The sequence below is a fragment of the Culex quinquefasciatus genome, chromosome 1 (genome assembly GCF_015732765.1).
Source record: "Culex quinquefasciatus strain JHB chromosome 1, VPISU_Cqui_1.0_pri_paternal, whole genome shotgun sequence".
NCBI lineage: Eukaryota > Metazoa > Arthropoda > Insecta > Diptera > Culicidae > Culex > Culex quinquefasciatus.
The window spans coordinates 130,075,709-130,088,892 of record NC_051861.1 but is presented as its reverse complement, the minus strand read 5'-3'; the positions used below and the strand labels follow the sequence as shown (position 1 = coordinate 130,088,892).

At 42.3% G+C, this 13,184-nt stretch overlaps 1 protein-coding gene across 1 annotated transcript; it reads right to left on the bottom strand.

Moving 5' to 3' along the window:
- Positions 1-1,767: 1,767 nt before the first annotated feature.
- Positions 1,768-5,932, bottom strand: LOC119771144 (uncharacterized protein K02A2.6-like). The gene is made up of 2 exons (XM_038266564.1): positions 2,478-5,932; positions 1,768-2,410 (listed from the first exon to the last, which is right to left on the bottom strand). The coding sequence occupies exons 1-2, from the start codon at positions 5,930-5,932 to the stop codon at positions 1,768-1,770; spliced, it is 4,098 nt and encodes a 1,365-aa protein (XP_038122492.1).
- Positions 5,933-13,184: the final 7,252 nt, after the last annotated feature.

Genomic DNA, 13,184 nt, shown 5'->3' with positions numbered 1-13,184 from the left:
CGTCACCCCCTTTTTTGGGTTGCAAAAATAAAGTAAAAGGTTGTGTGACGAAGATAAATTGACTTTAGAAGGTGCCAAGAAGGGCGGGAAAGGTTTTCCAGTTTAATTATGCTTTCAATTACAAGTAGTTTTCACGTTGATCAGGTTTCATTTTGCGTGGAAGCTCTTCTCAGCGTGGAGACTAATTCGCCGGGGAAATACTGTACTGAACGTGCAATTTTTGGAAATAGTGTTCATTATCATAACTCACGATCGAAATTTCGCCGAAGGCACATTGCAACAGTTAAACTTTCGGAAAATTATAACTCACATTTTCAATATCCGAAAATCGTTAAACTCTTCTCTGGAGTTATTCTACCCCCTCCACAACTCAAATTCCCGGCTTCCGAAACATGCACAAGTTTCGATAATTGAGAAATTTTACATCTCAATTGTTAGTTTAGCCATGTCTGCACAGAGCACACACACAGCCAACTTAGTTCCATTCCATAGAATTAACTCCCGGTCTGAAATTCATACCTGGAGGCAGTTGGCGTTGAAAAGCTCGCGCGCGCGCTCTCTTGTGTTGGTTCTTCGAACTAACTAACTTGTTCCGTCGCCGGCGAACAAAGCCGTGTGTGCCGTGCCGTGCATACGTAAAACTTGGCCTGCTTGGATGGGTGATTTTGTGAAGAAGTTTCCAAATTGAGGTAGACTATTCTAAGCATGTCTGACGGTCTCGAAACTTTCGTTTCAATTTCTTAAGGTTTACCTTTTTGGTGCGTGGGAAATTGCCTCCGAAAAGGAGAGTGATTTGACATTTACTGCGCAAGCGAAATGATTCTACTATTTTAAGAATTTGATTCAATCTTTCTAAACTAACCATAATTGACACCTCCTCAGCACAATCTGAATAACTCCGTGGTCATCACAATTAAGCCGTGCAATTCGCTCTACAAGCGACAAACAATAACGACGACGACGTCCAATAAACTCCAATTAACGCCGGACTACGCCGCCCCAACCAACAAACCGCGCTGCACTTAACAACCCAACCGAATCGAAGATGGCCACGACCAACACCACCATCAAGCAATTAACATTTTAATTATGTCTGCTCCGGCGGTGGCTCGTGATGCGCTTTATCTCCTGGATTGAATCGGATCGACACCACCACGCGGAATTTCCCGGTCTTACACAATGGGAAAATCCGACACCTTCCCGTCGTCGTCGTCGTCGTCCTTTTGAAGCACGCACCAATCCAAGCAGGCGGCCAAGCGGAAGTTCACAAGCGCCTGCTGCGATGCGAAACCGAAATGAGGACCGGAGTACCAGTAATGCCAGATTAAATAATTCATCTATAATTGATGATAATAAAGCAATTAATTATATAATTTATCGTGTTCTCTCTCTCTCTCGGGCACACATACAAGGCACACGTACGCAAACGCATCCATTATCGGCGACGCCATCCGATCCAAGGAGACGACGGCAGAGAGATAAAGGGAGGGCAGAGAGGTCTCGTCTATTGAATTGCAACAAGGGCGGCTGTGTCCACTCTTGTCTGTCCTCTGTCTGTGAGGATGTATGAATGTGTTGTAGCCGTGAGGTTGTGGCCAATAAAACAAGCACGTTGTTGGAGAGAGCGCGATGCGACGCGTGTTTATTCTAGCGAGGTTCTTACACAACTAAATGGTATTACCCAAAGCAGAGGAAAAGGGAGTTTGGCAAGGTACACTCTAAAGCGGAACTATAACAACTCTTCCCCCCTTGGGTTTGTACTTCTCTCTACAGGTCCAGTCTCCGAGGCGGCTTGATGACTCTTGTCGATCGTCGCGGTGATTGCTGGTTGTTTGCCTCGGATCTACCAGCAGCGCTCGTCGGTTTCAGCTTCGGCACCGCAAGTGGTCCTTGCGATTTCGGCTTCGGTACCGCAGGTGGTTCCGGCGGTTTGGGAGTAGCCGCAGCACTCCGCGCTGATTGCGGTTCAGCAATCGGGTTGGCCGCCGGTGTAGGTACAGCGGCAGCAGCTTGTGGCGTGTGTTGTACTGGATTGGTTCGTGGAGCAACTGGCACGATGTCTGGCTCGAAACACTCAGCTGGTATCTCAGGACGTCCAGACGGCAGGTTCGCTCCGACTTCTCGCAGCTGGTCGATGTGGCGCTTCCAGAGTCGTCCGTCGTCCAGCTTGATGTTGTAGTGGAGTTTGCCCAGCTTTTCAGCAACGTGACCGTACTTCCACTTGTCCTTGCTCAGAAAGTCACGAGCAGCAACTCTCGCCCCCTCGGGAAGCGATCGAACGGCTACTTCGGGCTTTTCTTCCACCACTGCAGCATTCGGGACCATCAGGTCAAGTCGAGACCGGATCTGTCGGTTGAACAGCATCATCGAAGGCGATTTTCCAGTGGAAGGGTGTATGGTCTTGCGATAACTGAGTAGGATATTGCACAGGTTCGCGTGCATTCTCGACTTCTCGCAGTTGAGAGCCTTCATCTTGCCCTTGAACGTTTGGATGAATCTCTGCCTCACCGTTGGTTGCCGGATGGTACGGTGCGCCCATCTTGTGGAAGATTCCATTCTGTTTCAGGAAGTGCTGAAACTCGGCCGACGTGAATTGCACTCCGTGGTCGCTCACGAGCACGGCAGGTATCCCGTAGGCAGCAAAGAATTCACGACAGGCGTGGATGGTCGTACTCGTAGTGATGTCTCGCAAGATCTTCACTTCTGGCCACTTGGAGTACGCGTCAACAAATACGATGAAGTACGTACCCATAAATGGTCCAGCGAAATCCACGTGCACTCTGTCGAATGGTCCCTTCGGCGTTTCCCAGCAGTGTAGAGGCACTTTCGCAGGATCGGCCCGTGTCACCTGACAGGCCGCGCAGTTCCGGATCAGCTCCTCGATGTCCTTGTCGATCCGCTCCCACCACACGTATCCTCTGGCGAGCGACTTCAAGCGTGTGCCCCCAAAGTGTGTAGAGTGCAGCTCCGCGAGCACGTTCTGCCGCAGCTCTGTTGGGACGTACACCCGGATTCCGCGCATGATGCACCCTTGTTGTAGCGCAAACTCGTTCTGGTCGATACCAAAACGCTCACGTGCTTCGACTGTTTTCCCGTTCTTGAGACCTTGCAGCAGCACCTTCACTGTCGGATCAGCAGCAGTCGACTTCGCCAAATCTCCGACCGTCAGCGGCAGCGTCTCGATCATGTTGACCTCCAGCAAGTCAACTTCCTCGACGACGTACTCGGGTGTTTGTGCGCTGACCGGCAATCGAGAAAAGGCGTCAGCGTTGTAGTGCTCCCTCGTCGGACGGAACTTGATCTCGTATCGGAACGAAGCAAGGTACGCCGCGTAGTGCTGCATCCGTAACGCTGACATCGCCGGTAGACCCTTGGTCTCCGAGAAAATCTGCTTCACTGGCTCGTTGTCCGTGACAAGCCAGAACTTTCGTCCGTACAGGTACTGGTAGAACTTTTGCGTTCCGAAGATGATCGCGTACGCCTCACGATCGATCTGCTTGTATCTGCGCTGCGTCTCGTTCAGCGTCTTCGACGCGTACATGATTGGGCGTTCTGTACCGTCTGGCATGATGTGGCTTAGTACTGCACCAACCCCGTACGGCGAAGCGTCTGTTGCCAGGACCAGTGGCAATTCCGTACTGTAGTGTACCAAGAAGCGGTCTGACTGCATCTCGTCCTTCACTTTCTTGAACGCTTCGTCGCACTCCTTCGTCCACCGGAACGGCACGTCGTTCCGCAGCAGACAGTTCAACGGGTAGATGGTCGTGCTCAGGTGTGGGAAGAACCGACCGTAATAATTGACCAATCCAACGAACGAACGGACTTGATCCTTGTTCTCCGGCACGGGCATGTCTTGCACTGCATCGATCTTCTTCCGCACCTTGTGGATTCCGTCGCGGTCAATCAAATAACCACAGTACTCGATTCGGTCGGCGAAAAACTGGCACTTATCCAGGTTGATCCGCATGTTGTACTGGCTCAGCCGTCTCAGCACCTCCTCGAGGCGCTCAAGGTGGACCCGATCGCTCGGTCCCGTAATGCGGATGTCGTCTAGGAAGACGGTCACACCTGGAATCCCGTTCAGCACCTCCTCCATCAAGCGTTGCCAGATCGCCGGCGCCGGGCTGACGCCGTACATCAGCCTCGTCGGCCTGAACAGTCCCAGATGCGTGCTCAGCGTGAGAATCTCCTGATCCTCCGGGTCGACCTCCAGCTGCAAGTAGGCTTGCGAGAGATCGATTTTCGTGAACTTGTCCCCGCCGGCCACGTTTGCGAACAGCTCTTCCACTGTTGGCAGGGGATGGTCATCGACCACCAGATTCGGGTTGACAGTGATCTTGTAGTCCCCGCAAAGTCGCACTCGGTTGTTCAACTTCATCACTGGGACAACCGGCGTGGCCCACGCACTGTGGTTCACCTTCACCAGCACACCGCTTTCCACCAGGCCCTTGATCTCCTTTTCGACCGCCTCCTTGATCGAAAAAGGGACCGGCCGCGCACGCAGGTACACCGGACGCGCATCCGGTTTCAGCTGCAACTTCGCTGTGAGGCCTTCGATCTTCCCCATCGACTTCTCACAGACACTTCCGTAGCGCTCAATGAGCGTCTGCACCGCGGCGGCGCTGTTTTCGACCACTGTGTGGACGTTCTCGTAGAACTCGACCACGTCGATTTTTAGCACTTTCATCCAACTTCGACCCAGCAGAGGGTGCTTTTCGTTTTTCGCAACATACAGCAGCAGTTCGTGGCTTTCGCCACCGTAGTCCACCCGGACGGCACACATCCCGCACAGTTCGATTGCGTTTCCGCTGTAGCTCACGAGGCCCGTGTCCGGGGAACTCAATTCCACCGTGGGAAAGTACTTTTCTTGGTCCCACACACTCATAACCGTAACCGGAGAGCCGCTGTCGATTTCAAACTTCACTTTCGCACTGTTCACAGACAGTTCCAGCCAGAATTTGTCCACTTTGTTGTTGAAATCGGCAGCGTCGGACACTCCACAGATCTCCTCCACTTGCACTTTTTCTCTGCACTTTCTATCTGCGCCCGCACTCTCCTCCACCTGGTGAGCATCACTTCTTCGGCCCTTCTGGCCAGCACTTTTCTTCTGGCACACACTCTGCAGGTGACCCTTGACCTTGCAGAAGTTGCAGACAGTGTGGGCGTGCTTGCACTCGTTCGCGAAATGCTCCGTATTTCCGCAGCGGTAGCAGGTTTTCTTCTCCTCACTCTTCTTGCCCGCACTCTTCTTGTACGCCTTTCCCTTCGCCGGTTTCGTCGGCGGGTGCTCCACCAGATTCATCTCCGGCCGACTCTGACGCGCGTGGATCTCCTGTCCACCCTTTGCCGACGCCTCCATTGACACGGCAATATCACGAGCTCGGGCCAGAGTCAGGCCGCGCACTTCCAGCAGCCGCGACTGAATTCCCCGGTCCTTGATCCCAAAAACGAACTGGTTCCGTAGCGCTATGTCCAGGTAGTTGCCAAAGTTGCAGGTTATGGCCAACTTCCGCAACGCCGTGAGGTAATCAGAAACTGATTCCTCAGCACGTTCGTCGCACTGCTTCCGAGACTTGAAGCGAAAATTCTCGAGGATTTCAAGGGGCTCCGGGTTGAAGTGTTCCTCCAGCAGGTCCACGATCTCCTGGTAGGTCTTCGTCTGCGGCTTCACCGGTGCAAGCTTGTCCGAAATGGCGTCGTACGTTTCCGCACCCATGTAATGCAGCAGCATCGGCCGCTTCGCGCCATCTTGGATGCCGAACAAAAGAAATGCTCCCTCCAAGCGTTCCACCCAGCGAGACCATTTCATTTTGTGACGATCGAAAGGCTCGACTGTGAACGCCGATTGCATCGCAATTGGCACCGGAGCTTGCCCCCCGGCCTGGCCATCACCTTGATCGTCACCCGGAACAAGTGGGTTTTCGTCCGCCATCGTCGCCAAAACTGTTGTAGCCGTGAGGTTGTGGCCAATAAAACAAGCACGTTGTTGGAGAGAGCGCGATGCGACGCGTGTTTATTCTAGCGAGGTTCTTACACAACTAAATGGTATTACCCAAAGCAGAGGAAAAGGGAGTTTGGCAAGGTACACTCTAAAGCGGAACTATAACAGAATGTATGTGCACCATCCTATTGTCGATGGTGATTATCTTGTTTGAATCTGTGACGTGTGTGACGATGTATGTTGAACTTTTCAAGTTAAATGTCTTGGTTGTGTTACTTGGATTCTAGTTTCATAAGTTTGAAAACATATTAAAAAAATATCGTAAGTAATCAAATGAGAAACTTGACGTATGGATTGGTAAATTTCAAAATCTACGGTAAGTTGACGTTTCCATATCAAAGGTAAACAAACAACTGCATAGCAACGTATATCAGCCCAGCAAGTTGTCTAAGTTGATTGTGGCTGACGGCCGTAAGTTACGTACTTTACGTAATTTTTAGATCTCCTCTACACTTAAATAAAAAAAAAACCAAATTCCTAAATTCTATGAATTTTGCCTTCTTTCTTTATCTTGTAGGTAATTGGGTTTTTTGGATTACTAAATAAGAAAAGGGGGCGAAATTCCTAGAATTAAGGATTATGGTCGAGCCAAAACTCTCACGCAAATGCCTTCGTGTGTGCGTTAGGGTGAGAGGGGGTAATATGCACCCCCGGGGCAAAATGCACCCTTCTGCTTTTCTCGGTATTTGGAAGAATTTTCCGGGGGAAAAATCATAGAAATTGGAGGCTTATCACTGCTAAACCATGCTGGAAAAATTTAAGCATCGTGGTACACAGAAAAAAAATGATGGTAATATTCATCAGGAAATGGTGACAGATTTTGTGGCAAAATAAATGATAAATTTAACCCCAGAAAATGATGAATTTTCATCAGTTTTTGATGAATATTCATCAGGTTCACATTTTTACACATTTTTTATGTAATATTACACAAATAAAGAGGTAATATTCAACCTACCTAATTTTCAAAATTCCAAAATTAAACTTTTTTTTCTGTGTATAAAAACAGCTTAAGTTATTTGCAAAACATTAAAATGATTTATTGTTTATATTAGCATTTATTGTTATTGTAAGTGTTGAGGTATATAGTTTTTGCCATGCATGCATAATCTTCATTATTGTGTAGATAGATGAGTCAAAAAACATCAAAAAATGCATTTTTAATTAAATTTTCTGCAATAAGCGTGGTCGGGGCAAAATGCACCGCTGTGAAGCTCCTTTGTAACACAGCGGTGTCATCTAGTGGTGACTAATGAAAACTGCTTTTAGCCGATGCATTTTGCCCCATGTTGTGGTGCTTTTTGCCCCGTTGTTGTAGTGCATTTTGCCCCAATGTTGCGGTGCATATTGCCCCGCATGGTTGTTTGGAATGAATCAGAAATGTTTTTAGAAATTTGATGTTTTCGAACAATTTTGAGTTTTTTAAAGTCATTTTTCACTTGGATAACGTTGAATTATAGGTATTCATGAAAATCTAACGAAATTCTTTCACAGAAATGCTGTTATGGTTGAGAAATCACAGTTTTCCCTTAGGGGGTGCATATTACCCCCTGTCTCCCTATTTGAAAATTGTTACTCGATTATCTCGGGACGTGGATTTGGCCGCTGTTATTCGCTCTAAAATTATTAAGGGGTTACATACATGTAGAAAATCGCCAAAATTCATAATACACAAAATTTATTAAATCAACTTAAAGGATGATTTTAAATTACTCCTGAAAGTTTCATGAAGATATTTTATGATTAAAGTAAGTTACAGACGATTTAAGCTGAACATATTTCCATGCGCAAAGCGAACTGTCAAACTTTGCAAGCGTTTTTTCTCTGAACTGTGAGTTGATTTGAAATTGGCTGAAATTTGGGGTGAAGACTCGCACAACATAGCCCGTGTGCATGGCGAAGTCCGATTTTAAGTTTGGCATTTTTTAAAAATACAAAAATCAAGAACTTTCGATTTTTTATATGAAAAACATAAATAAAACATTTTTATGTTTTTTTAAAAATAAACTTTTTGAAAATCGGATTTCATCATGCACACAGGACCGGTTTAACGAGTCTTCACCAACATTTTGAGCCGATTTGGTCGAGGCAGTGTTGAAATATCGTGGCACCGGTTTTTTGAATTTTTGCATCTCGGCTATGATACAACCAAATGTCTTCAAATTTATTTTGTTAATAATTGAAAATGTATAATTTAATGTTCTCAAAACAAATTTTAAAATAAGTTGAAATTTGTGCTCAAACCAGCCTCTGACATTTTTGCAGATTTACATGTATGTAACCCCTTAAGTTAAATAACTTAAAAATAAGTTGTGGCCAAATGTCTTGAAGATTATAAAGTATGTAAGAAAACCCGTCTTTCGATTTTGAATGCTCAAAAATGAAGCCTCGGTGAAATTTTCTCATCTTCTTTAAAGCATATTGTGTTTTTAAAATTAATATTTACTTTTCAAATAGCTTAAACCATATTCATTTCCGTGATTTTAAACATTAAAAAAAACAAAACTACAAAATATTATAAAGAAAAGACAAAATCACACAATATATCTGGCTAGTACTAATTTTAAATAAGGATTTATCTCTCGTCTCTGGTTGAAGCCGAGAGGGAACAAAAAACATGATGCAATAAATTTCACATTTCAAGTCTGATATCGAAATTTTCCACCAAATAGTATCATGAAATGCTTTGTCTGTGGCTTTTTCCGATCTGTGGCCCATAATTCAAAATTTGTAAAATGTATAAAAATAAAAATAAATCAATAAATTGTACAACTTTATTTAATGAAATTAATTATTTTTGCAATATTGTTTTTGCTACCTGATTTTTTGAGTAAATTATATTAATTCTTTAAATAATGTATTTACAAAATTGCTATGTAATAAAAAAAAAATAGTTTTATCCTGTACACAAATTTTCTTTTGAGTTGTTATTTTTATTAGGTCCTCTTTGGTACTGGGACTTGGTAAAGACCGAGTCGGATTTTGTAATTACATTTTTCTCAAACCTAAGAGTAATTACAGAGGATCTTGTGTTCATTTTTATTTTAGGAGCAGTAAAAAAAACATTTATTTAAAAAAATAAAAACAGTTCAGACTCGATTATCTGAAAGCCTTGGAAAAATTCAATTTCTGGTAATAGAAGCATGAAAAAAAATTTTTTTCGTTGTTTTATTTTTGATTGTCAACCTCTAAACTACTCTAAATAGATGGCGGAGATAAAATGTAGAGAAATGCATTTGGTAATTTACTGGACAATCAATCATTCAACTTTGACAGAACTTTAATTTGATGTTAAAAGTGGTCACTTTTTCGTTTGACATTTTTTAGTTTGTTCCGCGATGGTTTACAAAGTCATACTAAAGAGTGAGTTCCGTGTAAAAAGGGTTATCAATCTAAAAATAGACCGTCATTTTGGTCGCCATCTTGGATTCAAAAATCTTAAATCTTTAGAGTCGTTAAGGAGTTACACTTAAGCTCGACAATCAAAAATAAGACAACAACAAAAATTATTCATGCTTCGATTATCCTAAGTCTGAAGTCGAGTCTGAACTGTATTTAAAATATTGAATGTTTATGAATGTTTATCACAAAATCGAACAAAAATTCAGTCACTAAAACAATCACGATTTGACAATTACTCACCTAATTGAATTCAAAAACGGTTTCGGTTCCGCCAAAAGGTCCACTTTGTTCCTCAACACAAAACAGAGCAAAACAGTACACTGGAAACCCGAACCACACAACAGATTATGCAGATATCGCCGCAAGACATGTTTCGCTGAACGCGAATTTGACAGCCGGGGATTGTTTGGGGGGTGTGACAACCGCGTGTGAATAGAGGTCACGGCCATTGTTAATCATCGTTGAGTGGAAATCAAGTGGTTGAAGGCTCAACCCACATTTCAATTCAGAGTGTGAGCGCGTTATTTTGAACATAACCTCGAAAAAAGGTCAACAAACGACGAAACCTTTTCCAATTTCAATTGGAACGTCCGGATGCTGTGCCTACGACAACATAAATCCGCTTTCTTCTTTTCGAATTTTTCCTCGAGGGGAAAGTACAAAAATGTCTGTTATCGCGTACCCATCACCATCACCATCATCACCATCATCATCAGAATCTGTCAAACTAAAAAAAAGAACGAGTGTTGAGCGTGTTGTTGTTGTTGTTGTTGCGGAGCAGTTTTATCAAGAGTTTTCCTTGCGCTGAGTCGGAAGCAAAACGAAATTCTCCCAAAAGTTATAAAAGTGATAAACGTCAATTTAGAGTGTAGCTCGGAAAAACCGTGAGATCGCAGTGAGCGCAGAGAATTGTTATCCAAGAGAGAGGGAGTGCGAACAGGAGAGGGAGAGTAAACTGTGGACGGATTAAACAGCATGGCATGCTGTGAGTTCTCTTTGGCGCGCGAGGCACGTTGCAAACATGCTGAGAGCATAAATTTGTAATGTTTGTTGTTGGTTTTTTGGTTCGCGCTGTTCACCGTGGTTCGTCTTTTATTTTGATACGTACGTTTTGGGTGGAAATTCAGGGGGAAGGGAAAGGTTTGGGAGATGTATGTTTCGATGTTTGATGTTTTGAGCGTTGGGAATCAAAACATTTACGGCTAATCGGTTCTTTTTCCAACTGCTATGAGATTGTGGGAGTGACAAGTTGCGGTATTATGCGCTCTCCTGTCCATACTAAGAAATAACTAAGAAAGTGAAGTCCAGACTCGATTATTCGAAGGCCTCAGAAAAATTTCACTTCGGATAATCGTTATCACTTTTTTTTGTCTTTGGCTTATACATGATTGTCGAGTTTTAGTATGACCATTAGACTACTCAAAAGTGATTTAGATTTTTTAAATCCAAGATGGCGGCCAAAATGACGGATACGAAATACTGAAAAAATGCATTTGGTAATTTTTAAGGCAATTATCCATTCAAATTTGTTTAAAATGAGGCCTCAGAACTCGTACTTGATGTTAAAAATAACAAAATGAAAAAATCGATTATCCGAAGTTCCATTCAAACCTTCGGATAATCGAGGCTTCGGATAATCGAGTCTAGACTGTAATTGAAATTCTATATCTTGACAAGGGATTTTCTGATCAATTTGAGGTCTTCTAAATAGCTGTATGTTATGATTAGGGCATTTCACAAAAAAAAAATGAGTACATGGAAGAAACATTTCTCGATTTTTTTAGTTGACTTTTTATCAGACAAACTCGATTTCGGATAACATTTTTATTTTTTGAGATGTTTTAGTAAATCAAAATTGTTACCATTTTTCGCTTACTTTTTCAAAAGGTCCTGTTTCCTATGTATACATAGAAAACCCATGGTGCATTGGTTGTTTTCAAAAAGTAATCTTGTTTTGATCTTTAGTGCATGGCAAACGATGTTATTTGGGCCAAGTTAAAATTTCGAAACATTATTATTTTTTTTAAAGATCTAAAAAATAAATTTTCGATTGCAAATTTAATTTTAAATCTAATAATGATTTAAAAAAATGTTCTGAAGTTTTTTTGAAAATTAATATTCATTACTCATTGAGCAATTCTCTACGAAATCGGTATTTTTTCTTAAATTTTAATTTTTGTATTTTTTGATCCGACTGAAACCTTTTTGGTGCCTTCAGTATGCCCAAAAAAGCCATTTTGCATCATTAGTTTGTCCATATAATTTTCCCTACAAATTTGGCAGCTGGCCATACAAAAATGATGTATGAAAATTCAAAAATCTGTATCTTTTGAAGGAATTTTTTGATCAATTTGGTGTCTTTGGCAAAGTTGTAGGTATGGATATGGACTACACTGAAAAAAAATGATACACGGTAAAAAAATTTGGTGATTTTTTATTTAACTTTTGCAAAAAAACACTATTTTTATTTTTTTTAAATTTTTTGATATGTTTTAGAGGACATCAAATGCTAACTTTTCAGAAATTTCCAGGTTGTGCAAAAAATCTTTGAGCGAGTTATGATTTTTTTAATCAATTCTATTTTTTTCAAAAAATCGAAAAATTGGTCGCAAAAATTTTTCAACTTCATTTTTCGAAATCAAATTTGCAATCAAAAAGTACTTTAGTGAAATTTTGATAAAGTGCACCGTTTTCAAGTTGAATCCATTTTTAGGTGACTTTTTTGAAAATAGTCGAAGTTTTTCATATTTTTTAAATTAGTGCACATGTTTGCCTACTATTGAAAAAAATATTTTTGAAAAGCTGAGAAAATTCTCATACCTCATTTTTGTATGGCCAGCTGCCAAATTTGTATGGAAAATTATATAGACAAACTAAGGATGCAATATGGCTTCTTTGGGCATACCGAAGGCACCAAAAAAGTTTCAGTCGGATTAAAAAATACAAAAAAAAAAATCGAATGACCGAAATCTGAGAGAAATGCTCTATTGTGAAATTGAAAAAAGAAATTAGCAGATTTTCTTTGATTTCTATTTAATGATTATTAAATAATAAATAATATTAATTTGTTTATGTATTTTTGTATGAAACTTGGTGACAACTAAATTTGATAATTAATAATAGAATACGTTACTACTTGCGTTACTAAAATTCATGATGCCGTGAATTTTACAGTTCATGAAAGTTTTGAATTAATTTGGTTCTAAAATGATGCTTTTATCTTTGATTTTATATTCACAACGATAAAGTTTATTTGTCAAAGTACCATGACCCTTTGTACGATCACAGAGAACATTAATTTTTAAATCAGTTTTGAAAAACATAATTGTTAAATCGATAGTTTCGATAGTGATTCCGTGAATGATATTCATAAACTCGCGAACACTATTCCGAGATCTTATTGAGGGCACGTGCATAAACCACGTGGCCTTTAAATTTGAAATGTCCAGCACCCCCCTACAGATAATGTGGACTAATCAAAGCAAATCAGCCAAATTCTGTAAGACTGTAATCCCTTGCATCTTGCATGCATCAAAACCCTCGACAAACCATGTGCCGGCTTTGACAACCCTAACCAAAAAAACAAAGCCTGCTTCGACCACCCATTCGCTCTCTCCTCTCTCACGCAAAACGCACATCTTTTCCAACTCTCCCTCCCAATTTCTCGCTCTCCCACTCGCCAAGGGATAGGAAACGAAACCCGAACGAGCGCCGAACATTTCGTCGAAAGATGCTGGCTGGTTCCGAATCGCCGCTCTTGTCGTCGGGAAACATCCAGCAT

What these genes read in the sequence shown, in the direction of transcription:
- LOC119771144 (XM_038266564.1), bottom strand. Translation starts at nt 5,932, where the DNA reads ATGGCGGACGAAAACCCACTTGTTCCGGGTGACGATCAAGGTGATGGC. An exon ending in ATTCATCCAAACGTTCAAGG is followed by an intron (nt 2,411 to 2,477) that starts GCAAGATGAAGG and finishes TATCCTACTCAG; the next exon opens with TTATCGCAAGACCATACACC.